The sequence below is a fragment of the Carassius auratus genome, chromosome 41 (genome assembly GCF_003368295.1).
Source record: "Carassius auratus strain Wakin chromosome 41, ASM336829v1, whole genome shotgun sequence".
Lineage (NCBI taxonomy): Eukaryota > Metazoa > Chordata > Actinopteri > Cypriniformes > Cyprinidae > Carassius > Carassius auratus.
The window spans coordinates 18,274,819-18,302,358 of record NC_039283.1 but is presented as its reverse complement, the minus strand read 5'-3'; the positions used below and the strand labels follow the sequence as shown (position 1 = coordinate 18,302,358).

The following is a 27,540-nucleotide window of genomic DNA, read 5'->3' as shown; positions in this document are numbered from 1 at the left end:
GCCCCCTGAAGATGTACGGCCTGTATTTGGAAGCAGTGAATGACTACATTAATGAATCATATGGAGAGGACATATGGAGGCTAATCGAGGCCAGAGCGGAGATCCCGCACCTCAAATTTGTTTGACACCAGATGTACAAGTAAGTCCCAAGAGTCGCATATCTGATAAATGAAGTGCCATAGATTGCATCTGGATCACTTAACAATGCTGGTGTTTGCTATTCCAGTGATAATCTGATTTTAAGATTGGCAAAGGCAGCGGGAGAGGTTTTGGGAAAGACTCATGATGAGCTGATGTACGCTTTCGGGGTCTACATGGTCAAGAGGATAGGAAACTATAGCTATGACAGGATCATTTTGTCCTGAAAAAAATAAGGTCAGGGTTTTTTGTTGGGTCTTTGTTCCTCCACCAATGCAAATGTTTAAAAATTGGCCAAAGCTAAATTAACCACTGAGCATCTCAGAGAAACATGTAGTGATGTTTGGCACTGAATGATTCAACTGAATGAATGGTTCATTGATTCACATAGCATTCACATAGCAAGCAAATCACTTGCTTCATTCCTGAATGAATCAATGTTTTGAACAAATCAGTGGAATGAATGATTCAGTAATTCAATGATTCCGTTAAATTGATTTAAATCAATGTCATTTATAAAGATAGTTGCCACCTAATGGTATAACAAAGTAACCTACTGAAATGTTCATTGGAAAAATTGCCACCACTAATGTAAATTCAAGGGCAGAAATCTGTTTAATAATATTTATTACGGGTCAAGTACTAAGATTTCCGGCTGATTTCACCCAACCCAAACTAATATAATTTACATTCCAAAAACTGTACAATAGTTTTCTACTTTTCAGCAATTATTCTTTGAACAGTTACCATATGAGCTTAATGGTGACATCTGTACGTGTTCTTTCTGAAAATGGATATTAATATCTTGAGAGATGTGGAAGGTAAAATAATAATCTGAAAGTAAAGCTTAGATTTGATTAGATCTTACACAATGAAAACTGGTCAGTCCACAGTGTCTGTAGCGCCAGTGTGTTTAAATTTCCAATATAGCAGACATTGAGGTGGAGATTCTGTCAAAAGAGGAAACAGAGAAAATGACATATGTGGTAGGAGTCCAAACATTTACCTTTCTCTGTGCTCTGTTATTCTTTATTTCTCACAATTCTGATCTTCTCACTCTCTTTCTGAAGGTGTACAAGATGAATTTTGACAATGCTGCGTTTAAGCACCGTATGCCCCAGCAGAAAACAGCTCCAGGCTATGAGAAACTGCCCATGAAGCGAGGAATCTTTTTTGCCATGTTCCCCTTCAGCGTGATATTCCCCAGAGACATGACCATGTATCGGATCGGAGATGGTTGGAAAGAGATGTTTTCTGATCTGTAGGGCAAAAAGGTCAATGAGGAGTTTACTCTGGTGCGACCCATGCTGGAATTCAGCTGGGATAATGTGAGTAAACGGGAGGGGAACAGATCCAAAGACAACGCAGCTTGAAAGTATCTAAAAATATGTTTATGCTTTCTTTTCTTAATCTGGGCTTTTATGTCCTGAAAAAGCGTTGTGCTGGTGTGTGCTCTTTCAGATCTACACTCATCTCAACAATGTGTTTGAATTGCTGTCTAAGGCTGTGGTGGAGAGTAAACAGAAGGCCAACATCCCTAAACTCAGCAAAGAAGAACCAGAGGAGAAAGATGAGAGTGAAAAACCCAAAAAGGCAGAGAGAGGTACAGTAAATCAGTAATTGTGAAGCCAAAACTGAATGTTTTTACAATTTTTAAGCAGTTTTTTGGGGAGTAAATCTGTGGAATTTTGGTCAAATATGTCAGTAAACTCTTATTGGCAGCTGAAAACTAAATATCCATAGTAGTTTGTTTCTTTTAAGTGAGTGATGTGACGTTAAATAATTTATCTATGTATTTCCAATAATTTATCAAAAATACCATTTTTTTTACCTTTAAAAATACACTACCATTCAATCTATTTATTTATTTATTGGGGGAAAAGTACTTTTATTTAGCAAAGAACCATTAAATTACTGTAATACAAATTTTGGAATAAAGACATTTATAATATTACAAAAGTTTTAATATTAAATAATTTATTTATAATATAAAAAAATATAAATTAAATCTATTCATCAAAGAATCCTAAAAATATTTTTTATCATGTTTCCACAAAAATATTGAGCAGCACAACTATTTTTTTTTTTTACTGTAATAAAGAGAAATGTTTCTTCAGCACCAAAACAGCATATTAGAATGCTTTCTGAAGCATGTGACACTGAAGCCAGCAGTAATGGCTGCTGAGAATTAAAATTGTAATAATATTTCACAATATTATTGTATTTTTTATCAAATAAAAGCAACTTAGCATAAGAGACATCTTTCAGAAACATAAAAAAACTGCCCCCAAATGGTTGATAATGTTTGTTTGTTTACAATGGTTACACCATATGACATTTTAGATACATTAAATGTAAACTTTTTATGAAAATGGAGATTTTTCAAAGCCATATACTGTACAGTATGACACTAACCAATGTGTAAATAAATCTTTGTGAAAGATGACGTGAAACCACACTGACCAATCAGAACCTTAGACATCTAAAATCAGATATGTGACAGTTCACACCCAAACGTCTTGCCTCTGATTAAAGCAGATAATATCCTAAAACATCTCATGCTGACTTGTGTCACTGTGCCTCTGCTGTTCTCTCAGATATTGAAGTGATGGAGGAAATGAAGTGGACGGATCAGAAATACAGCAGCTCTCTGACTCAGTACAACAGCTCAAATAATTGTGGAGGAGAGGACATCGAGCTGCTGGCTTTTCAGACTGTCACCGGTTAGAAGTGATTCTCTGAATAAGCTAAACTGGCATGAAAACAACAAGAAATTGTATCAAGTCTATGAAATAGCAATCATTATTCCGTTTTGAAAACTAAACTTGACTCAGTGAAACCATATTTGAAGACATGCGGGAGCCCCCTGAAGTATGTCCCTCAGTGGGACTCCCTCATCTTTCTAGGAACTCCCATGTAAGCTCTCATGATCTCACGTGTTTACAACATTGCCCCCTAAGCTAATGGAAAACAGCAGTTTAGTTATGGCCACATAAAACTGACAATCAAGGCTTCTCTGCCAAGTCATTTCATAGGTATCAAATCCTGCACTCTTAAACCATTTAGTTTAATCCTGAGGTCTGTTTATAATATATAAATTTCCCTAATGCCGGAAATGTCCTTATTTAGTTTTAAAAGACCTCTGAGACTAGTTTTGTTTTACAATGGACATAGTTCAATACTGCAGAAAAAAAATTTCAGTGTTCAAGAGCAAACAAATATGTCCTTAAAATCAACAATAAATAAAAGAAATAATAATAACAAATAGATATGGCACCTTTAAAATGTGTAATTATGAGTTTACAATTGTCAGATCTGTAGATACTGAGATACAGTTTAACCACAGGATGTAAGATTATAAGATTATAACAGATGTAAGATTATAGCTAAAATGTTTAAGTCTGTGTTAAAACGTATACTCCTTTGTACAGTATTGAGACAGTGGAGGACATGATAAAAATGGGTGTTTACGTCAATGATTTAAATCTGCACGACTCCAGCAGAGAGCTCATCCTGGCAGGAACATCAATCAGCCGAGCTGCAACTGGCACTTGACCAGGTATGATTGCCACGCTGATGCCACCGAGCTCAAAATCTAGATTTACAAATATCGTAATCCATAACCAAAGAGACACATTTTATTTCAGTTTATATAAAAGGAGTTATGTAGCAGAATTTCTGCCATGGACTGACTCAAGTAGCTGTGTCTCTAGCTATTAAGTCTCTAGCTGTGTCTATGCACCTAGAAATAATATGCAAATGACAGGCTGAACTCTCACTGTGCCACCTACAGGAGCAGCAGAAGTATGCACAGCTGCAGGAGATCATTAAAAAGCTGGATGAGGAGAAGAAGAGAGGAGACTCCCTGCTGTTCGCCATGATCCCCAAAGCAGTAGCGGACAGTCTCCGCAAGGGAATAACAGCTCTGGAGACATGTCAGGTACACACTTTCACACTAACCCACCCATTAAACACACAATTCACATGAATTTCCCTAAATATTGACTGACTGGAAAAATGGTTGGCTTTAGTACACTTTTTTTTTTTTTTTAACACAGACCATTGTGATTTAAACACGATCAAGATCTCAAGAGAGATAACAAAATACAATGAAAAGCAGTTTTTTTTCTGCAATGCTGTCCGGCTGTTTATAAGTGGCGTTCTTGATCTGCTATCTCCCTCCAGGTGTACCCAGACGTCACCATCCTGTTCACTGATGTGGTGAAGTTTAATGAGATGTGGATCCACATCACCCCCATGAAGGTGGTGGACATGCTAAATGAGATCTACATTGTTTTTGACACACTCAGCGAGAAACACAATGTTTATAAGGTAACATAACTCGAACGAAAGCAACTTGACACAACAGAATAGATTCTAATGCATGTTCTTTGACCTTAAAGACCTTCAAGAGAGTCCTCTGCTTTTTCTTTACAAGGAAGTCACAATATATCAGCACAATATATCATTTTTCTGCCTATATTAGATTTTTTTTTTTTTACAAGTATACATATCAGTTGATGTTGGAAATATGAATGTTAAAAAGATTTTTTTTTAAATGCTTTTGAAAGAAGTCTCTTCTGCTAACTAAGACTGGATTTATTTGCTAAAAAATGGACCGTCAGATATCATATGCTAATTTGGTTCTGAAGAAACAATCATATTAGTATTATCAACACAATAGTTGTGCTGCTTAATATTTTTGTGGAAACCATGATATATATTTTCATGGTTTTTGATGAATAGTACTGTAAGTTGAACAGCATGAATATACATTTATTATACATTATGTATCATTAAATGTCTTTAAAGGTTTTATTATTAACCATGACATAAAAAAATATTTTATATATATATTTCGGATGAGAAACCAGTGCATTTTGAATATAAAAACTCGAAAAAATCAGCTTAGTGGTATCTGCTAGAATCTTTATATCAGTACGTCCCTATTTTTTACTACTAAATATTTCTTTAAATTAAAATCTTTTAATCTTTACCATCATTCTTTCAAAATTGAGTGAAATGGCAACAAATGTTCTTTCCCCCTCAGGTGGAGACCATTAGGGATGCCTACATGGTTGTGGCATGTGTGCCCAATAAGACCACATTCCATGCCCACCACATCTGAGACATGGCTCTAGACATGTTGAGCTCTATTAATCAACGAAAAAGACCCCTCCACCGGGGACAAAATCCAGATCCATGTCGGTTGGTACACCCAGACTCACACAGCATCACATACTAGCAACTGCAACCCTTTAATCTTATGCAGTACAGAGAAAAATGAACAGCCTCTAATAACTAAACTAAATGGTCTCATTTTGCAATAAAAATATTAATGAGTAATTTTAAATTCATTTTAAAGAAAATGCAGTTAATTAAAAAGCTATATATAATCCCTTGCTTTCTGTGCAGCTAGGGCATGCAAATCCACTTCAGTCAGACCACCAAAGACCATCTGGAGCAAGAAACATACATCATCGAAGAACGAGGAAAGATTTTTGTTAAGGTACTGTACCACAGTACATAATGAACCTAATCATCTTCTTCACTTCCAATATCAACAGTATTAAGCACATTAAAACTATGTACATCATTCAAAATGTGTACACCATATATATATATATATATATATATATATATATATATATATATTTTACCAAGGCTGTGGTATAACAAAAATATAGCGAAATGTTATAAAAATATATTTTAAAATGTACTTTATTCATGCAATGTCAAAGCAGAATTTACAGCAGCATTTCTAGTCTTCAGTGTCACATGTTCCTTCTGAAATCATTCTAAAAAGGCCAAGAAACATTTCTTTTTATTATCAATGTCTAAAATAATTGTGCTGCTTAATATTGTTGTGGAACCCATGACACTTTTTTTTTTTTTACTAAAGTAGTTGATGTCAATTTAATGTATGCTTGCTTAATAAAAGTGTTAAATCCTTTGCCAAAAAAATCTTACTGACCCCAAACCCCAAACGGTAGTGTATATATTTGGTTCTTGGGCCATGTCCACACTGAGGCTTTGCTCACTGAGGCAGACTGCTCTCACTGCGAGAGCATGAGTCTCACGCAGCACTTGAGGATCAGTGCCCCTTGTGTACAAGCAGTTTGATCTTTTTAGGAAGATCATAGGAGAATGCTGTCACTTATGATTCTATAGCCGCGTCCGAAATCGCATACTTCCATACTATATAGTAGGCGAAAAACAGTATGCGAAGCAAGTAGTATGTCCGAATTCTCAGTATTTGAAAAACAGTAGGCGAGATGTACCCGGATGGCCTACTACTTCCGGCCGAATTCCGTAGTATGCATAGGATGGACACTTCTCTAACCCATGAGGCACCGGGAGAGGGCTCGTCATACTCATATTCGAAAATAACGGAAAATCGGAGGATCGTGACGCCGCTGTTTTGAAGTGTAAGTACCTTATGGATAAACGCTGTTCATTGTGGTTAAAGTGTACTTGTTTAACATAATCCAAGTAAACGACTGATTTGTTAAAGCTTTACACATTGTAAACTGATGAGACTATTTTGTAAATTGAGTTAAAAAATATGTTTAATAATCATTATCGATCAGAGGCTGTGCCTCAGCTTGTTAAGGCTGCTTTCTACAGACGGCTCGTTAAGTAATTTAATGATATAAAATTACAAAATTGTAAGTAATTGAAACGAGTTAATTTACATTTTACTAGTGTTGATATTTTGATAAAAAAAATGTTGGTTAACTTACAAGGCATAAATCATCAGTAATGTGTAAATCCTGTTCTGATGTTACAGAGACTGATGAACACACTCTTGTTCTCATCCACTGATGAAACCCTATTCACTGGAAAGCATAATTCAGTAAGTATATAAATTAAAATTAATCTTAACTACACACACTCTTTACATGTATTTATTTTAGGATCATCACTGAATTATGCTGTTTTTTTATATTATAATATGAATTTCCAGGTATTTCCAGTTGCTATTTTGTCAGTTGCAAAGTACTTAATAGCAAATAACTTTTGAAGCAGTTGTGTGCACTGATTTTGTAGCAGTTTCCAGTTGTTGTTTTTTTTAACATCTGAAGAATGTTGTCTTGAGAATGGGTGCCACACTTTAGAGAAATACCCATACAAATTATTCTCTTTATGTATTTATTTATTTATTTTTCATTTCTACATGGATAAGAGCACAAAGCTTCAGACAAAACCATATTAACATTTTCATAAAGTAGTATAATAGAGCTTAAAGCAACAGCAAAAGGGAATTTCTTAAGACGTTTCTATAATAATGTCAGGAAAATAAACTTCAGCAGCTTCATTTCAGTAACTGTAGATGAGGACTTTAAATTTGGGTATTCAATTTGGAATTCAAAAATATAACCCAGGGATAAAGTAATACATATTTTAAAATTAAACTTGTTGTAAATATGTTGGTATGATATGTTATGTGATATGTTTCTAGATTTTCAAGTTATGAGTTCCCAGTTATGAGTGTAATATATTTATGTGTATATATAAATACACACACGTTTAAATTTAAATACTTACATGTGTATTTATACATATTCATGTGATTTTATAGTATTTATATTTCTTAAATAACTAATATATGTATATCTTGATTTGACAGTCTTAAAATGACCTTCACAACTTACACAAGCTTAAACAACAGCACTATGAGAACATGAACTGATTTGCAGAGTCTTAACCTGTTCGACTGTCCTACAGGTAATCTGCTCTTGAAGAGCTGCACACGGTCGTCTGCTGTGACACAGCTGTGGTCCGTTTGTCCCGCACATGCTCTTCTGTGCTGACTTCTGTGTTTTGGGGTTCCAGTGTATCATCGTCATGATCCTCCACAACTTCTGGATCAGCAATGTCCGCATTCAGAAGACGGAGGTTGTGGAGCACTGCACAGCATGCAACAACATCTGCACAAAGGCAGAACTCACTTCCAGGGCCTTGAAGAAGAAGATGGAGCACAGCTGGTCTTCATCATCTGAAGGCTCTCTCAACAATGTTCTGTGCACGAGCATCATTGGTGTTGAATCAAAGCTGTGCAGGATTGTGTTCAGACTCTCTGTCTGCTGTGATGAGGCAGATGAACACTCACACAAGGACACACACACCATCTCCCAGATGTGTTTTCCTGCAGGTGGATAGGCCTCCAGTGTTCTTCAGCACCCTGGCATCATACACAGACCCGGGATACTCAACAAAGATATCAAGGTACTTACCATGGTGGTGACCTGCAGCTGAACAGAATGAAACCACTTCCTGTTGAAATAACATTGGGCTTCACTTGCTGGAGGTTCAGTTTGTATGTGACAGCCATCTATTGTTCCAGCTACCAGAAGAAAAGCTGCTTCCACTGCCTCCAGGTCATCTGTGGTGAAGAAGGCAATCAGCCTCCTCAAAATCCCCATGACAGACCTGCTCATTCTGTGCACAATGTTATGCAGCTCTTGGATGTCAAAGGCCAGGGACAGCAGTCTGTATGATGCTGTTCACAGTCTGTAAATATGTAGTTTTTGTTTTTTAGAATAAAATTTCAATAGGTTACACATTTTTTTGCTGATATATCTATATCTAACTATATATATTTATATATGTGTGTATATTGTCTATAATGTATATATTATGTATGTATTTATGTATATATTGTGATGTGTGTATTTATGTGTATATATGTGTGTGTGTGTGTGTGTGTATTTGCCTAAGCATTCATTCAAGTTTATTAATTTATGTTCGTTTTGTGTAATTTTATTTGTATTTATTAATTACAATAAATTACTTTATATCCTTACATAAAATCAGTCTGTCATTCTGTTCACAGCTGTAGCTGCTGTTATTCTGAGGTAGAAAACTAAAAGCTAAATTTATATTTAGTAAAGGATTTACAAGCTTTCAACGAAGGCATGATCTGCGAACAGCTGACCGACGCCTGCTTTGAATTGTTAATTCAAACGACATAAAAACGCAGACGAAAGCGGTAAGAAAAACGAAAAACATCACCGATGTTCGCTCAGTAGATTGGGCTCTTTAAATTTACGCGCTGTTGTGACGACGTATGTCACGTGACAATGTCAACATGGCGGATGTAGTAAATCCGAATTCCATTCATACTACCCACATTCATACTATATAGAACGTACTTTTCTAACGGTCGAGTAGTACGTTCAAATTCAAATGTAGTATCCAGTACGCAGTATTCGATTTCGGACGCAGCTTATATCACTGACAGCTTCAGATTTGGAAGACTGGGCATTCTCCGGAGAGGATCCTGACACCCTTCTCCCAAATGGATTATTATGAGCTGACAAAGAGCAAACTGATTCACATTCTCACCAGGCTGTGGAGAATCTCAGCACAGAATGGTTGGCTCTGGAAGAGCCTGCCTGCACCATTTAGACAAATGATGCACACTGGGCTGTCGTCAACGAATCTTCTGCTACAGACCGGTGCCATTTTACCCAGAAGTTCACAATGAATTTACCAAAATGTGGCACGCCCCTATTGGTGTGTGTACACTTTTCTAATCCTGCCAACCTCTGACGGCATTGGAATAAGACGATATGGCAAACTCCTCTTCGAGAAGAGGCATACGCTGCACACCTCCACTCGCCTCCATCTGCCTGACAGATTTGCAAAATGCTTCATGCAGCATATAAGTTGTCACAGTTTATGCGCCACTTCCTGCTTAAGTGCTTCAGCCCCATAGATTGAGGATACTTGTTCGCTCGCAGGCCACCTCACTGCGGAGGCATTATTCAAAATTCATTAAGGACAATAGTGCTCATGTTCTCCGTTCTGAAGTGCAAAATCTGCTTGCAGAAGGAACCATGGAATCGTTTCCTCTAGCGAACAGCGATTCCGATTTTACAGCCGCTACTTCCACGTTCCCAAGAAAAATGGCGCGCCAAGGCATCTAAACCTTGCGCCCCTTCCATGTTCAAAGTATATGTGGAAGCCATCACGGCAAATCGCGATCTCATGGCTGGCCTGTCAGGCGACAGAAAGGACCTAGTCGCTAAGTTTCTGAGGGGAAGTCGGAGATTGAATACGCCTCTTGCTCATGTTGTGCCTACTTGGGACTTGTGTATAGTCCTCAAGGCCCTGCAACATCCTCCTTTTGAGCCGCTCCAATCAGCCGACTTGCGGACATTGTCGCTTAAAATCACCCTCCTTCTGGTTTTAGCATCGCTCAAGCGAGTGGGAAACCTGCAAGACCTGTCAGTCAGTGCTTCCTGTCTTGAGTTTGGACATAATGACTGCAGAGTCATCCTCAAACTGAGACACGGCTATGTGCTAAAAGTTCTCTCCACTCTGTTCAGGGCACAAGTTATCCCCCTCTTAGTGCTTCTCAATTCAAAGGGTGAGCAAGGCCTTAATCCACTCTGTCCAGTTCAAGATCTTAGAGTAGGGTTCCTCAAATCTTGCCCTGGAGGTCCAATGCGCGGCAGAATTTAGCTCCTACATTAATCAAAGTCATCTGCCTGTGATTTTCTAATGATCCCAAAGACATTGATTGGCACTGATTAGCATGCTCATGTGTGTCTGATTAGAGTTAGAGTTAAAACTACACAAGTTGTGCTCTGAGGTAGGCTTGCTATTTATTTTTATGGCTGAAGAGTAACAAAGATCTCTCATTTAAGACTCCAGCAGAGCTCCGATAGCAATGAGCAGAAAGATTAGAAGACAGAAGTTCAGTGAGTTTGGAGAAACACAACTCAAATGCAACACTATGTGATCCACCCTGCTGAAGATTCTAACAGGTGGGAAAAAACAACTGGTAAAACTGGTTGACAAGCTTAATAGTTGACTAAGGAACTTTTGCTAGTCCGTAAGGCCTAGTGGGAACACTAGCATACCAACAAATACAAAACACAACATGTGCAGGTCTTCTTAGCAAGCATTTAATATATGAGGGCCTAACATAAATGCACATTTGAAATTTTCGTCAGTTTAAAATACTCTTTTGATTCCTGAAACATGATAATACCTTATATTTTTTTAATCCATGTTTTTCATATTTTCCAGAAATCCTTACAAATAGTCTTAACACTTGTGCTTCTGTCTTCTTCCATCTTCAATGCCTTTTCTCCTTAGTTCCACGTGCACCAACAGTAAACATTCCCCATCAAACATGAACACCCACAATGAGGAGCAGGCTGAGGGCAAACCCACTCCCACTGACGTGCCCCCTGACACTCTGCCAGCACTAGAGGGCGCTACAGACCCAAAGACTTTCACCAATGAGTCCCAGGATAAAGAAAATGTTAAAAAGACACAGAATAACAAAGGAGAGAAGGCAGAGAACGCTTCTGTTAATGCGCAGGAAAGCACTCCCCCTGCTGGCAGCCAGGAGAATGCAGCTCCAAAGCTTAACAGCAAAACGCACAGTTTCAGAAATCAATACTCGAGATTACCAGCTAACCTCCTTATGCGAAGCACAGCCTGCAATCTGCTGTAAATAGCCAGGAGAGATTGATAAAATAGGGAATGGTCCAATAGCTGCATTTGAGGTAGCAAATTCTGGGATTAAATCTGGTGAATAAATGTGAATGAACAATCTGGCTGTGGAAAATAAATCATGTTTTTCATGCTTCATACTTTATTTAGATAAATAAAGGAAACACAGGAAACCAAAATCTATTGAAAATAAAAGAGGTCATCCAAAGCCTGGGTATCTAACAGAAAGTGCAGTTTGCTACAGTAATTCCTCATTATTTGAATAGCTGTATTTGAATGTTTTATTAATATTAACACACATGATTTGTATCTGTCTGTAATGCGTATATTAGTACAGTTACAACATTTATGTTAAACGTTAGAGATATTTATTATGATAGTGCTGAATCCCTCTATTCATTCGGTTACTGTAACAACAAAGAGTTTGTTGTACCTCTTATATGTTAAATGTGATTGTTTACATTTGACTTTATAATTTGATGAGTGCTGTAATATGGCTGTGAAACACATACTTTGCTCAAGTAAGAGCGAACACATCAGATAAAACCAAGTGACCTAAATATAGCATGTGAACACACGCACACCCAAAGACATACACCTACATTTAGACAGGCATACACATACACACACACACACATGTAAACACAGAGATACAAGATAAACAAACACTAACATGACATACTTGCCATTTAACAAACTATTTCAGTCTGCTAAGCCACAAATACAATTTGCCAATATTACATCAAACTCTGCCTAAAGACAAAAAAAAAATGAGGAACATGATATAATAAGAAAATATAACAGAAATCTGAAAATGTAAGGCTTTTTTTTTTTTTACCTGATTAAGGCAGTCATAACATTTACATGATCACAAATATCCCAAAACACATTACATTCATTAAACTGTAGCTAACTGGGTATTTATTGCTTTATCTCTGAAATAGATTACACACATGCACACACACACAACATGTCAGATATCATTCAGTGATAAAGAGGAATCCATCAGGAAACCACTTAAGCGACACTTCCTGTCTGTTGTCTTGGAGACAAGCTTAATTCTTACTTTGCCTGAACGCTCTTAGCTTTGCGGAAAAACACAAATGTCATGCTTTCAATTCTAGTCTCATACAAATGTGTATTACTACTACTATAGCTTGAGAATTCAGCTGAGGTGATGGATCTAAGCAATATTACAGACTGTAAACAAAACTTTCACAAATCAAGCCAGATGCATCAATTCCTTTTGTAGTCTTTATGCATTAGAGCTTAAGTCCAGATGGTTTCCATTCAGATAGCAGAGAGATAAGCAGCCTTTAGTATAGACATTACTAATGTACAGACATGAGGGTGACTTTCTATTGCACAAGACCAGTTCATTGTACAGCAGTTTCTAATGTTAGTGACTAAACAATGAAGTTTACAAAAGAAAAGGGCAAATAAAGTGCTTGTTTGACCCAGCTTTCCAATGGCAGACTTCACTTCTCTATTTGTGTTACAATCTGTGTTTGCATAGTGTTTAAAATGGAATATATAATATAACTGGCTGCCTAAGAAAATAATACATTCAGTTATCAAAGGATGTTTGTGTAGAAGGATGTTTCCTTAATTTTTTAGCCTTTTGGAAATAAACTTTATCATGCATATTTTACACTTTTAATTTAACAATATTTTAAGGTTCATACATCACTGGAGAATTTTAAGAATACAAAGTTCTAACATATCTATCTATCTATCTATCTATCTATCTATCTATCTATCTATCTATCTACCTATCTATATCTTTATATCTATATATATATCTATATATATATATATATATATATATATATATATATATATATATATATATATATATATATAAAAGGACGAAAACATCCCCTAATGCCTCCAGTAAACAAACCAAAGGCATTTTTAGGGAGCATTTACATAAGTGAAAATTGTCAAACAATTACAACTTTAAAGTAATTTGATGAAAGCATTGCAATAAGATAAAATAAATGGCGACACCACTGAAAAAGGTTTATTTTTAAAATAATTTTAAAAATATTTATTTGTCTGTGCCAAACCTTTCAATGAGGAGGGATACAGATGGCCATTTCAGCTAATTCTAAGTGAAAAGGTTTCAAATGAATTAATTAGCTTGACTTTAGATTGCCTCTCTGATGTTTTGTTAAGAAGTTGGAAGTCATAATCAAATTAATGTAAATTTGCTCATCTCATCTTGACAGGTATAAATGAGCTCAGTATGGGCCTCAAAAAATCCATTAGCACAACGATTTATAATTTTAATTTTATTAATAAATATTAATATTTTATAATAATTTTATTTAATTGTATTAATGTATTTTAATCAAATATTAAAATGATAAATTATTTATTGTAATTCTTAATATATTTTACTCTATTAAATAGTGTTTTATAAAGTTTTCTTATTTAAAAAATAAATAATATTATATATTATATTTGAGATTTGAGAAAACTTAATAGAGATTTAATTGTTAAGAAAACTTAATAGAAAACCCACAAAAATATTATCAAGCCCAGCATAAGCCTGATTTAATCAGACGTTTAAGAACAGATGTTTTAAGAAACCATATTCCAAACAAATGTTATATTTATTTTCTATAAAAAATAAACTTGCATCTAAATAGCCACATATAGTGAAACATTTAACACCAGATCAGTTTTGCTCTGTTTAGATTCATAAAGGAGAAGCTGTGTTAAACCTTAGGATTATGTTGCTTTCGCAGTTTAACAGAAGTGTACAACATGCAGATTTGTTCAAATGAGTATTAATATAGTTGTTTTGATGTTCCATGTCACAGAATGTAATGACTGTACTAATGTACTTAAACTGCATTAAAATGTAATCAGGTTGGTTCATTTTAAAAGCTGATAGCAGCACTGAGTTTATAGTTTATAATAACTTCATAATATAAAGAAAAAGAGCTGAATCTTGCTAAAAGTAAAAATCGTAAACACATATCAAACTAAAAATCTGTGAACTATGCAGTTGTAAGCAAAGCAATTCAGTAATCCAATTTGCATAAAATCAATAAAATGTCTGTATGTTTTTGATGGGTAAACAAATAGCTGTCCTAGCCATGCAAAGTGAGAATATTATTGAACTGAAAATGAATGCATGGTTTTGTAAGCAGGAAGAGATGGAAACACTGATCAGAAAGCAGCAGCAGCAGCAACAACAACACTATATATATAGTGATAAGTATTTTTTTACATTTTTTTATAAAAAACACAGTTAAGTGAGAAACATAGCAGTGTCAAGGATGACAGTGGCTGCATACAAGATCACAAAGAGACTAAAACCTCCTTTTTCACTGTGCCACATCCAGGATTACTGCTGAATTCTTTATAAGGGTTGCACTTGTTTGGGCAAGCAGACACACCATGTCAGCAACTAACACACTGACAGGGTGGAGAGAGAGATAGATGAGAGAGGGGGGGCACTCAGGGGTGTGTCTTATACATTTAGTCCCTCAAGGAAGTACAAGACAAATTATCTTGTTACAGTGGTGTGAGCACAAGACCGAGTTTGTGGAGTAGTTTTCTTTGATTTCACCTGTCTGAGGAGATTTTTTCATCACTCTCACGCTGGATTTCAACCTGATCTGAGCGCAGAGGGAGGACAGAGCGACTGAACAGAAGCGGGAGAGTGAACAAGAGAAAAGCCAGGTGAGTTTGTCTTGGTCTTGACTTCTGCCCTCTCCTCCATCATCTCAGAGAGCGCTGTGATCATGTACACATGCGATGATGTTACTTTAGTGGATTAAAGCAAACTAAATAATTAAACAAATATGCCAGCATTCTGATTTAATAACAAGTGAAAGTTTAATTTTATGGATTTGTTTTGTTTATTAGTGTATGCTTAAGAAATATGGAGGTTTGTAGGCAATAATGTCAAGTATAATTAAACTTGTTTTCTGTTCAACCACTCCCATGTTAAACATCTAAAACAGACTGGGATAGTTTCTGTTCCATCCGGTGGACCTTTTCTAAACAAAACAGTGTCCAGTCTTCCTTTATAAGCCAGCAATATGAAGAAAACACACCTTCTACTGAAATAAAGAGTGTGATGTCTCATAACCATGTCCTAAACTCTGTAAACTCAGGCTTTGGATAGTTAATGTAAACCTTTTTGTAGCAGCGTGTGTCAGAAGAAATTAGCTGTCGGGGGTTTAACCGAAAACGGGGGAAAGCTGTGCCTAACAGCCCAGAGTTTCACTTCCTTTATAGTCAGGTTTAAACATTGTTTGGTCATATTAAAAAAACAACTTCTCCGGCTGAGTGAGAGTCAAACACATGCATACGAGTCACACACATGCTAATTTTACAAAGAAAACAACACTGTACTTTTACCACATGAAAAGAATGAAAATGGCAGTAAATAAGCAGTGATAAAACAGGCAGTATTGAGTAATAAGGAGAGTTTTGCACAATACGTGACATCATCGCATACTCAGACCTAACTATTCAGGTGCTGCGGGGAGATAGTGATGAGGAAACACATGGTACACTGAGAACGAGCACCAAACACACGTTTTTACACACGTTTGTGTAGATGAGCATAGGAATGATTTAAACTTTGGGCAGACACATTAAGGCATGATTCTTTAATGATTTTCTTTTAGCAATGATGATTAAAGCCTGTTATTAGAGAAAGCCAGATTGAAAAGCCCAGCATGCGTTGTGTTTTGTATGCTGGTCTATGTGGTCTAATGTCCTATCAGGCTTCTAAACTAGCTTAACCTGGCACACTTCAGTCAACAAGCTTAAATAAAAGATTTGGGTTTTTTTTTTTTTTGGAAATACATGGCTGTCTAAAGATAGTCTAGGATGTGTTCTCGCTGCTGAAAACTTGATCATAACTGGTTTGCCAGACTAGTTTTAGATGGGGTTTGGACACTAAGAGACCAGCTGACACTTCGTATCTTAGTCTTAGTCTATGACTTTAATTTAGAGCCATTCAGAAAAAAAATTGCTCCCACTCACACACTTCAAATTCTTTCACTCTCATTTTATATACATTTATCATAAAAGTCACGTTTGACCATTCTGAATTAAAAAGAAAAAAAACAGTGGGCTGGCAAATCCTGTGCAACAGGTTTTGACCTGTCTCTTCTGTGCCGTCAGACGGGTTTGTGCTGTGAGTTGCTGCTTTGTAATGACAGGGTGACTACAGTGGTCTTTAGGATGGAGAAACAACATGATTCTTCATATCCTGTAAATCCTCTGGGATTTACACACACATAGAGCCTCAGGCTTTTGCTGAAGTCATCTGAGGAATGCTAAATATTTATTTGTCTGTGACAAACCTTTCAATGAGGAGGGATACAGATGGCCATTTCAGCTAATTCTATGTGAAAAGGTTTAAAATTAATTAATTAGCTTGACTTTAGATTGCCTCGGATGTTTTTTTAAGAAGTTAGAAGTCATAATCAAATGAATGTAAATTTGCTCATCTCGTCTTGACAGGTATGAATGAAATCAGTATGGCCCTGAAGAAATCCATGAGCACAACGATTTGTATTAAAATAATTTAATTTATAATTTTACTAATAAATAATAATTTAATTGTATTAATGTATTTTAATCAAATATTAAAATGCTAAATTATTTATTGTAATTAATATATTTTACTCTATTAAATAGTGTTTTATAAACAGTTTTCTTATTTAAAAAATAAATAATATTATATATTATATTAGAGTTTGTTTTGAGAAAACTTAATAGAAATTTAATTGTTAAGAAAACAAGAAACAGCCCAGCATAAGCCTGATTTAATCAGATGTTTAAGAACAGATGTTTTAAGAAACCATATTCCAAACAAATTTTATATTTATTTTCTATAAAAAATAAACTTGCATCTAAATAGCCACATATAGTGAAACATTTAACAACAGAACAGTTTTGCTCTGTTTAGATTCATAAAGGAGAAGCTGTGTTAAACCTTAGGATTATGTTGCTTTCGCAGTTTAACAGAAGTGTACAACATGCAGATTTGTTCAAATGAGTATTAGTATAGTTGTTTTGATGTTCCATGTCACAGAATGTAATGACTGTACTAATGTACTTAAACTGCATTAAAATGTAATCAGGTTGGTTCATTTAAAAAGCTGATAGCAGCACTGAGATATGACATCACTTTTGGTTTGTCTTGATTCATTTTAAAAAACACAGTGCAGGTCATTTGGACATTAATATACTTTGCAGTTATTGCATTAGTTATAGAGTACAGGATTTTTAATAAATGCAGCACAAAAAGATCACCACTAATGACAAGAATATCTGATGAAGGAGATATGCAAGACCTCAAAAATTGCACCAATACACTGAAGAAATGTCTAAGCACACAGATGCCTGTATCATGATTCAATCTTCAGATTCATGTGGGGACTTGTAAGTACTATGCAGTGAATTTCTTTTTTTCATACATGTCTTTGCACGTTCTCCTGACTATACGCTCTGTTAAGCAATGCTAAACTATGCTGTGTTGAGCATCAGAGACTACAACCTAAATGTATACAGGATGTGCATGCAAATCATATTTCAACTAGTATTGCATTTAATTATTCTACAAAAAAAAAAGGTTTAAGTCTTGTGAAGTTGAAAGGAATTTGCATGAACATACTTTTTTAAATTCAAACCATTGCTTTCAGCTAAAATACAAGTCCTTTATCCATAGTATTGGTTTCTCCAGTAAAATTATGTATTGTCTGAATCAGGAAATACATTTCTCGGTTGATTTTTTTGGTGAGCAGACAAGGTTTTTTGTTGGACTGATGGACTGGAGCCATGTGGATTACTTAACGATTATTATTTTAGCTATTTCTTTTAGCTAATTCTGACTGCACCCATTCACTGCAGAGCATCCACTGATGAGCAAGTGATGTAATGCTAAATTTCCCCATATCTGTTCTGATGGAGAAACAACCCTGCTGAAAAAAAAACAGCATTAGCTCAGGTATCAGGTCAGTGGTTATGTTTTGAAGCAAGGCTGCTGGTTTGAGCTGGTCCTGAGCAGGAGTTAGTTGCTTAGGTCCAGCATATGACCAGCTCATAACCAGCTAAGGACCAGATCAAACCAGCAGCCATGCTTCAAAACATACCTAACCACCATATGCTGTTTAATTCAATGGGAAAATTTCCACACAAAAAAAAAAAGAAAAAAAAAAAAGGAAAAAATTCTACATCTTAGATATCCTGAGGGTGATTACATCAGAAGTTAAAATTCTATTTTTGGGTGAACTATTCCTTTAAACTAGGTAAAATACTGAATGTTATATAGACACACTGATCACAGATGTTTGGATGTCACTGAGCAGCACTGAGAAGGGTGGATATGATGACACATCATCTTGACAACAATTAGTGTTGTTTATGAGATGTGTGGGCAATGATGAGGTCCTAAATGGCATGAGCTTTCCCTGATGTACAACTGGTTAAAGTAAGACTGTAAGGGGACTTCCCCAGCTCTGACAATCCACAACCAGAATTAAAATACAAGGGAAAATGCACAATTAGTCATAAGGATATTTCATAAACAATACCAAAAACATGTCATAGATCATATGCATATGCCATTTTAAATGACATATCTTTAGTATATATATTTTTTTATATACTTTTAAGTTACTGAGGGGTTATGCTAACTTAAAACACACTGTATTACTAACGAAAAATAAATACAAATATTCAGCATCTTGAATTACTATTGATCTTTCCCCTTTCTAAGACATGGAGGCGTTCAGCTCCAAGGACATGGTGCTCAAGGCCCAGAAAAAGATGCTGAGCCAAATGGCCAACAAGACTACAGTGCAGATGTTCATCGATGAAACCAGCAGCGAGATTCTAGATGAGCTTTACCGTGTGTCAAAGGAGTACACTGGGAACCGCTCAGAGGCCCAGAAAGTGGTGAAAGACCTCATTAAAGTGGTGGTGAAGATAGCTGTCCTTTTCAAGCACAATCGATTCAATGATGAGGAGCTAAAGATGGCCCAGGATTTCCAAAAGAAACTGCACCAGGGAGCCATGACGGCCATCAGCTTCAACGAGGTACACAATACATGCTTCTCACACCTTTAAGCAGTATTTGCTGAGTTTATGTTCTATAACGTAAAAAAAGCATACAGTATAATTCACATACTTTGAACACTGACAGCATCCAGGAAATTACTAAAATAAAAGAAGTTATAAAATAAAATACATATTGCACAAAAGCATTTTTCAGTCACATTTGACAATTTCAGAATATAAAAAACATAAAATACTAAAAAATACAATGACAAAAAAATATATAATGGAAAATATAATATTAATAAATAATATATTTGCCATTTTTAGTCATATTATGTAAAACATTCCTTTCAGTGGTTTCACTTATATAACTTTTAATTATTTTGTTATTGTATCAATGAATGTAAACTAAGTATTTTTTGAAGCATTCATGTTAGCATTTCTTTGACACTTCCGATACTTTTTCCTTTACAAAATCGCAATCGATTTATTTGTTAATTATTTGTCAACTGATCATTAAGAGGCTTTTAGCTTTCTACAAAGCAGGCGGTGTGGTTCTGAACACAGTCTTATTTGTACGCAAACCTGTCTCTTCTTTCCCTTTCCAGGTAGATTTCACCTTTGACAAAGCGGTTATGTCAGAGATCCTGAAAGAAAGTAGAGACATGCTTCTGAAGCTTGTAAACACTCACCTCACAGCAAAATCCCACGGACGCATCAACCACGTCTTCAACCATTACGCTGACCCTGAGCTCCTCACCGAGCTTTACAACCCATCCGGGCCTCTCAAACCCCACCTCACCAAAATCTGCAACGGGCTTAACAAACTGCTGGAGGACGGGACGTTATGAGGACGGCAAAGCATTGAAAGACTTTTACAGGATTGGCAACCACCCGTTATCTCAGACTGCGTACAATGCAACCAAAGAAGCAAAAAAGTGACTGACTGATGGTGTCACACTTCAGTCCAACCCCTGAAATAGTGTTGCTGTGCTATTAATGAATATTAGATCAGTCATTGGCCTGATAGTGTTAACACAGCCACTGTTACTACCTAAGTGAGCTCAGATCAAATGTACCATCTGAACAATTTTTTAAAGCTCTGAGACTCCAGCTGCGTTGGATAGAGGTTTTCAAGACTACTTTTTTTTTAATGACGTCTAAACCACTGGGGTTCAGCTACTCTGCTGTAAACTAAAGCAGAAAATTGTATTGTTCAAAACTGTTAATATTTTGGAGCTGATTATGTACCTCCCAGGACAACAAAATAACAAAAACCAGAACACAAACACATTTAGAAAGACATTATATTCACGCTGCCATCTACTGTAGTGTTACCCTTATGGCTAAGATACAGTACAAATCAAAGCTTGGCACTACACAGTCAACAATTATATTTTGACATGAACAGCCCTGAGGGGGATCGGCTGTGTTCTAAAAGGGAACAACCACCAAAACAATTTCTCTAAAACAAAAGCCCTCGCTTTTGCTAAAGTAATTTGCATACTGTGTTGCAAGTTGAAACACACTAATGTTTAAAATTTTGAGATCAGTAAGATTAGTTTCTTAAAACTTTCAGTAGGGATGCGTTAAATTGACAAAAAATTGATACAAACGTTTATTTCTAATAAATGCTGTTCTGTTAATCTTTGTGTTGAAAAATGTATTCTGGTTTCCACAAAAACAAAGCAGCACAGATATTTACAAAGCAGCGCAGATAGTATTACATTTGTAATTTTACATAATATTACCGATTTTACTGTAAGCCATCTATTTGCACTGAGCTAATCTTACATAACATTTTATGTCTATAAAGAATTTTTACTGATGACAAGAAACTAAATGCTTATATTTTGTTGTCTGGAGAACTTTTACACTCATAATACACACCCTAATGCCTTGTTTAAACATGCAATTAATTAATTCCAGGTTAGAAATGCATATGGTAGAAGGAATACTGGTGCATTTCGATTGTGACGTTTTGTGTAATGTTATAACAAGATTTCAAAGTTAAAAGACTAATATCTGTATTAATCGGAGCGTTTCATACTGCATTATTTTATCGTGGAGTGTTGATCATTTAGAGTTCACAAATGCAACACCAAAAACCAGTCCAGGAAATGAACAAAGTTTTTATCATGTTTTGGTAACCACAAAGGGCATTAGACACTTTAGCACCATGTAAATTGAACAGAAAAAAAAAAAAACAGCAAACCAAGCATGTGACTGCAGTGCAAAACTATTGCATCTGAAAGATGTCCAGTGGCACATTCCCAAAGCATTTGTCTGGGAGTATTAAATTCAGTATCAATTAGCAAGTGCATTCTTTTTTTCAAGCTAGAAATGCGGTCATCTATTTCACACACAAAACTGTCCATTATTAATATGTTACGCTCATAAAAAAAAAAATACAGCAGAATTATATTTCACATTATTACTTTTAGGCATCAAACTACAGTGCTTTTACTGTGCTAATATGTGTGCATGTCTAAAGCTGGTAGTAGTTTTATGAAAAACACTATTGCAAATCACTCCAGCAATCTCTGGAAAAGGCATGAAACCCAAACAGGGAGCCTTCTAAAACCATCAATTTGTACAAATAACACAGAAAACAGTCAGAAGAGTCCTAATAAATGCCTACATCAGAGCTGGAAGATCTCATCCTCCCTATCCCTCAGATTCCTGGTCCGTCTGGTGATTGTAATGGGAACAGCTCCCAAAACGGCATGCTGGGAGGATGCTCTGTCAGATGTCGGATTGCTGTGATGGAGCTGCTCCATAGATGAAAACCTTTAAATGTAAAAAGTGATTTCATTGCAGGAAATGTTCTGCTATAGTATGAAAATAGCTTTTGTAATTAATTCCTTATAGGTGGATAATGGATTTCCACATAGGTTTGTACACCGTAATTTTTTTTTTAAGTTGTGAATAAAACAAAGATTAATGGAGGGTTTTTTTAAAAAGAAAATACGACATCAGTTCTTCTACTTCAAAATGTAATGTTTAATTAAATGTGTTACTTGCCATTTCTTAGTAAATATTTGTAAGATTCATTAGCAATTTCTGATTATGAATGGTTTCTAGCTAAACTGGCATCCACACCAAGAATGATAACTATAAAGCAGGGCTTTCCATTACACACATACAGGGCATATTCAGTATACAGGGCTCCTGACCAACATTTGAGACTAGTGGCAACAGCAATATTAATAAGATTACATGTTTTGTCTCTTGGACAGTAGCTTAAGTTGAGTTGAGAATGCAGATTTTTTTTCAGATCTGTAAAAAAAAAAAAAAAAAAAAAAAAAAAAAGTAAAACGTAATTTTTAAACGATAAAATGTGAATATTCTTACTGAGCTAGTAAGTTATACATTGCACCACCATGGTAAAAATGAACAGTTGCTAAGGTATTTAGAATAGTTTTAAGGCATTTAGTTATTTCCGCATCAGTGTTGTTGAGAATGCCAAAGTGGTTTCATCTGGCTTTAAACTAGTTTAACTTATCATGAAATTTGTGGTTTGTATCACTGACCTCTGCGCCAAACTCGAATGTTTCTCACAGCACTGTTTAATAGTCATGTGATCAGTCAGCGGATGTAAAAAGTATAATGCCATTGATCCACAGGCTGCAACTGGCCCACAGGCTGTAGTTCTGACACCCTGCTATAAAGATAACTATAACAATAGCTATATTAGCGTCCACTAGCACATAACAACATTCTATTTATTACAAGGACACAGTGCAGTTATGTTACGTTATGGCCTTTTAAATGCTCAACCTCTTTAAAGCAGGATGGATTCTGAAGTTTTTATTGTTCATCAGTTGGGAAAAAATATCGTTCCTCTCTGCTGTTATCGTTATGGTTGAGGTGAGGACTCTCAGTTTAGGACTATGTCTTAATCGTTGTAGTATCGTCCTTGGTGTGAATGTGCCTTAAATTGGACTTTTTTCTCTCTCTCTATCGGTGTAATGATGTGTCATCTCATGTTCATTGGAACCCCAAGTCATATGATTCTTCCATTGAGCTCATACTTGCTGAACGACTCAGCTGACAGCAAACAAAAACGATATGGAATTAGTGAACTCTGTCTCTTCTGACAACTTACTGTTTCTCTCCCTCGTGGCAGGTCTTCACAGCTGCTTGTTTGGACTGATTGATCAAGCCGTCTATCTTTTTCAGGTACTCCACTGGTGACAGATCAGCATTCGCTTCACATCTAGAGTCTGTTTGGCTTTTGGGGATCTCATTAGAAATCTCTGTGTGTATCTGTGCTGGACTTGTCTCATCTTCGGTCAACTCCACTCCATTTGTGAATGACACAGACTCCGTCAGGACGGGGATGAAGAGGGACTCCTTCAGGAATATTGAATCATTTGTGTACAGTCTGTTTGCCCTTTTTATTTGCTCCATCTGTAAAGACAGAAAAATACGTTTAAAGTACATTCATGTTGAAAACTATGTAAATGCACCCAACTAAAAATTTTAAAGGGCAAATTCCTAAAATGCATGCTTTCTGTTTACTTACAGACACGCCATATTTCAATGACAGTCCTTGCAAAGTATCACCGGGCTGGACTTTATGTTTAATTCGCCTTTGTCTAACGGGTGATAATGAAGAGGACACGAGGCTACCGTAGGACCGGGTGCGCTGGCCGCGGAGGAGGCCGTGAGTACCGGCCAGTGACGCGGAGTGATCGGAGGACATGACCCGAGCTCCAGCGTTTGTTTATTTTAATAATGACTTATGATGAACTGCAGCTGACCATCTGAGGCTACTGAATGCAAGACAGCAGGACTGAACATAACATGCACTTATGCCATCAGTCAATTTAAATGAAGAAATGGTCTGCAGCAATAAACAACCTATCTCTGATTTAATTGTTAGAATTGACTGGTTACGACATAACGAACCGACATAAAGCTTTTTAACGCCACTTAACCAGTAACGTAAATACAACTAACGTTACTAATAATAATTCGGTCCTACACAGACGTTTTATTTTTAACTTAACGTAAATCACTTAAATAACAGTGGCGTCCCAAAAAACGAACATTTCAGACATTAACTAATACATCAACCACAAAAATAATAGAAATATATTACCGGTAGCCTTTACATTTTAAGTTCAGACAGTCTTAACGTTATTTGTCCCAAGACCTTAACATATTAGCTTAGCCTCTGTTGCCATGGCGTCAACTAAATAAGTTCCTCCATGTCCCAGTCCCACTCCAGCGAATCGACTCTTTTGGACAATGAATTGGTAAAAAATAAAATAAAATAATAATAATAACTGCACCTATTTCTTGAGGTTTTACATGCCTTAAACTCGAATACAACTTATTTCGAGACGGATAGTCATTCATTACAAAGAGAATGGTTTAGCTTGAAGGGATCAGTCCTATTTGCGAAAGAATCATTCACGAACTGACTCGATAAGTTCATGAATCAGAGACCACTACCCATAATTCCAGAGACAAAAACAGGAAGCGAAATAAGAAATGGTTGCCTTGGAAGAATAGGACTGAAAATATGTGTTTCATAAGGGAGGGTGATGCTCAAAGTTAACTTAATGTACTCAAGGTCTAGCAAAAATAGGAAGTAGACAGATAACGTAATGTTTTGACGTACTTGTGATGCAACAGTCCCTTTCCCCCTTTTCTCACTGTTTTCTGTCTCTCGTCGTCTTACAAGAAACGACCCGTTGCAGATCTTCTGTCTAACTTCATCCCAGATGATGAAGCTACTCTGTGTTATCCCCCACTGTAGACACGGCTGCCTTGTGTGTGTTCTCACAGTCCTGTGTTTGACACTGTTGATATGCTCATGGTGCACAGGGAGGGAAAGAGACACCTCGAAGGTGAAATTCTACCTCTGGATTTACTCAGTTTCTGTATAAACTAGCTTTCAGGATTCAAGTCCTCTTTGGTCTCTTTGTTTATAGGAATGAAATGGTTTTATGGCAAAAAAAGAATCACCACATGAAATGGATAAGAGATGACATCAAGACGATGTTAAATCAGATGATCAAAAGGTAACTGAATTAATTTTCTTCAACCAGTTTATGAACCAGTAGAATTCAAAAATCCATCCAAATTTTATCATCAATGAACGTGATAAGTTTACACAAATTTCAAATTGTCTTTAAATCGTCATTTATTTGAAAAGTGCAACATCTTAGATTTCTTCTTCATTTGATATCATAATATTTCTTTATTTGAACTTTGTTCAAATATATATATATATATATATATATATATATATATATATATATATATATATATATATATATATATATATATAAGGATTTATTTTAGATTTTTAGTGTGTTCTCAGATTTTAATACACATATAACATTAATTTTTATAGTCCTCTCTAGGCTGTTTTTTGTCTTTTTGTTTAATTGATTATAAAAAATTTTGCTCATATATTGTATTTGTTTTCTACATACATGAAGTGAAGGATTGGAATTGTCAGGATGTGGCCTAGAAGACAGAAAAGATCAAATCAACAATATCAACTCATACGTCCGTTAGGACAGGAAGTATTGACTCCATAGCAACAACTAGTACAACAGGTACTACAAATATTTATTTGAAGGCTGTAGACATTTTGTTCTTTTATCTTTTTCCATTTTCCTTATGCATTATGTTCAATGTCATTCGTAATGCATCAGGGACAGACTAAAGAAAAAGGAGAGACAAAGAAGAGGAAGAACGGATCCAGCACTGAATGTGAGCCTCAAACAGATTAGAGATGCAATACATTTAAACTGAACTGCGTGCGAGTTGACGATATTGTCTCTAGTCACAGCTCCCATATATCATCTCTGTGACCTACTTTACATACAATAAGGTCAAAACTTTAAGACATTCTTTCTGGAAAAGAGTTTTTGCTGTTGAATTTTGCAAACTGTCTTAGTACTATGTACTTGCCATCTCGTTTAAACAATTTCTGAACCAACAGAGGTTGTTTTATAAAAAAATGTATTCCAAATTGAGAACAGAATGTGGAACGCCATCTTCGTTCTGTGGATCCTTTGCAGATCAGATTGTGGCATAGGCCTGACGTAGGCCTGTGGAGTTTAGACAGCCACCAAAATTTCAAAACCCATATTAACCTACATGCTTGAAGTCAAATGATCCATGTATATATTAGTCTTTAAAAATGGCAATAATGATAGTTAAGAGGTGACACTTGAAATTCTTTAGCATCTGTTCCAAAGGGGAGTATAAATCTCCTTGAGGAAGGTGGTATATTTGGAGCTTTGTAACTTAAACCCATGAGACTGGGTTTCATGACAGGGTGCTTCGTGTGTAAAAATAGGTTAGTAGAGGGGGAGCAGGAAGCCCTGCCATGGGATATTGAATAGTTTCATTTGTTTCGTGCCTCAGGATTTAAGTCATCATATAATCAAAGTTATTACATGAGTCAAGCATTATTTTATCTTAGTCCTCCATTAATTCAATTATGCATCACCTAAATCTAATCTAAATCGTTAAAAGTCCAGATGTAACAATGATAATGAAGCTGTTTTGTACAAGAAGTCTACTGAGAGCATCTGCTCTGAGAATACATTCAAATATTTACACTAACGTTAAAAATATGGGGTCAGTCAGAATTTTAAAATGTTTTGAAAAGATAGAGTAGAATAAAGTAAAATGGTAATATTGTGAAATTGCAACTTAATTATTTTGTATTTTAATGTATTTTAAAATAATAATTTATTCATGTAACGGCAGAGCTGAATTTTCAGCAATATGCAGATTTGGTTTTTAGGAAATCATTTCCTGTTATCAACAGTTGTACTGCTTACTATTTTGTGGAAACTGTGACACTGTGAAATTTAACTGTGAATGGAAAGTTCAAAAAAGCAGAATGTATTTGCAATA

At 35.8% G+C, this 27,540-nt stretch overlaps 2 protein-coding genes, 2 long non-coding RNA genes and 1 pseudogene across 7 annotated transcripts; 4 read left to right on the top strand and 1 right to left on the bottom strand.

The window, feature by feature from the left end:
- Positions 1-928: 928 nt before the first annotated feature.
- LOC113059586 (soluble guanylate cyclase gcy-31-like) lies at positions 929-5,668 on the top strand (annotated as a pseudogene).
- Positions 5,669-6,424: 756 nt separating this feature from the next.
- LOC113059163 (uncharacterized) lies at positions 6,425-8,777 on the top strand. Its single transcript, XR_003278069.1, has 3 exons — positions 6,425-6,566; positions 6,929-6,994; positions 7,867-8,777. It is a non-coding gene; the product is annotated as an uncharacterized LOC113059163 (long non-coding RNA).
- Positions 8,778-15,093: 6,316 nt separating this feature from the next.
- On the top strand, positions 15,094-21,485 carry LOC113059160 (tumor necrosis factor, alpha-induced protein 8-like protein 2 B). Its single transcript, XM_026227447.1, has 3 exons — positions 15,094-15,306; positions 19,367-19,686; positions 20,256-21,485. Exons 2-3 carry the CDS (start codon positions 19,369-19,371, stop codon positions 20,496-20,498), a joined length of 561 nt encoding a protein of 186 aa, XP_026083232.1. The 5' UTR covers positions 15,094-15,306; positions 19,367-19,368; the 3' UTR covers positions 20,499-21,485.
- Positions 21,486-21,768: 283 nt separating this feature from the next.
- On the bottom strand, positions 21,769-24,826 carry LOC113059159 (lysM and putative peptidoglycan-binding domain-containing protein 1-like). Of its 3 annotated transcripts, XM_026227445.1 has the most exons (4): positions 24,755-24,826; positions 24,176-24,425; positions 23,756-24,060; positions 21,769-22,437 (listed from the first exon to the last, which is right to left on the bottom strand). In XM_026227445.1, the coding sequence occupies exons 2-4, from the start codon at positions 24,353-24,355 to the stop codon at positions 22,290-22,292; spliced, it is 633 nt and encodes a 210-aa protein (XP_026083230.1). In that variant the 5' UTR covers positions 24,356-24,425; positions 24,755-24,826; the 3' UTR covers positions 21,769-22,289. The 3 variants fall into 3 exon arrangements, with proteins under 3 accessions (XP_026083230.1, XP_026083228.1, XP_026083231.1); XM_026227443.1 differs by lacking the exon at positions 24,755-24,826 and having other exon boundaries at positions 24,176-24,740; XM_026227446.1 differs by lacking the exons at positions 21,769-22,437; positions 24,755-24,826 and adding an exon at positions 22,450-22,926 and having other exon boundaries at positions 24,176-24,745.
- LOC113059161 (uncharacterized) lies at positions 24,191-26,457 on the top strand. 2 transcript variants are annotated; one of them, XR_003278068.1, is made up of 5 exons: positions 24,191-24,316; positions 25,343-25,508; positions 25,593-25,682; positions 26,106-26,225; positions 26,325-26,457. It is a non-coding gene; the product is annotated as an uncharacterized LOC113059161 (long non-coding RNA). The 2 variants fall into 2 exon arrangements; XR_003278067.1 differs by lacking the exon at positions 24,191-24,316 and having other exon boundaries at positions 25,117-25,508.
- The last annotated feature ends 1,083 nt before the right edge of the window (positions 26,458-27,540 follow it).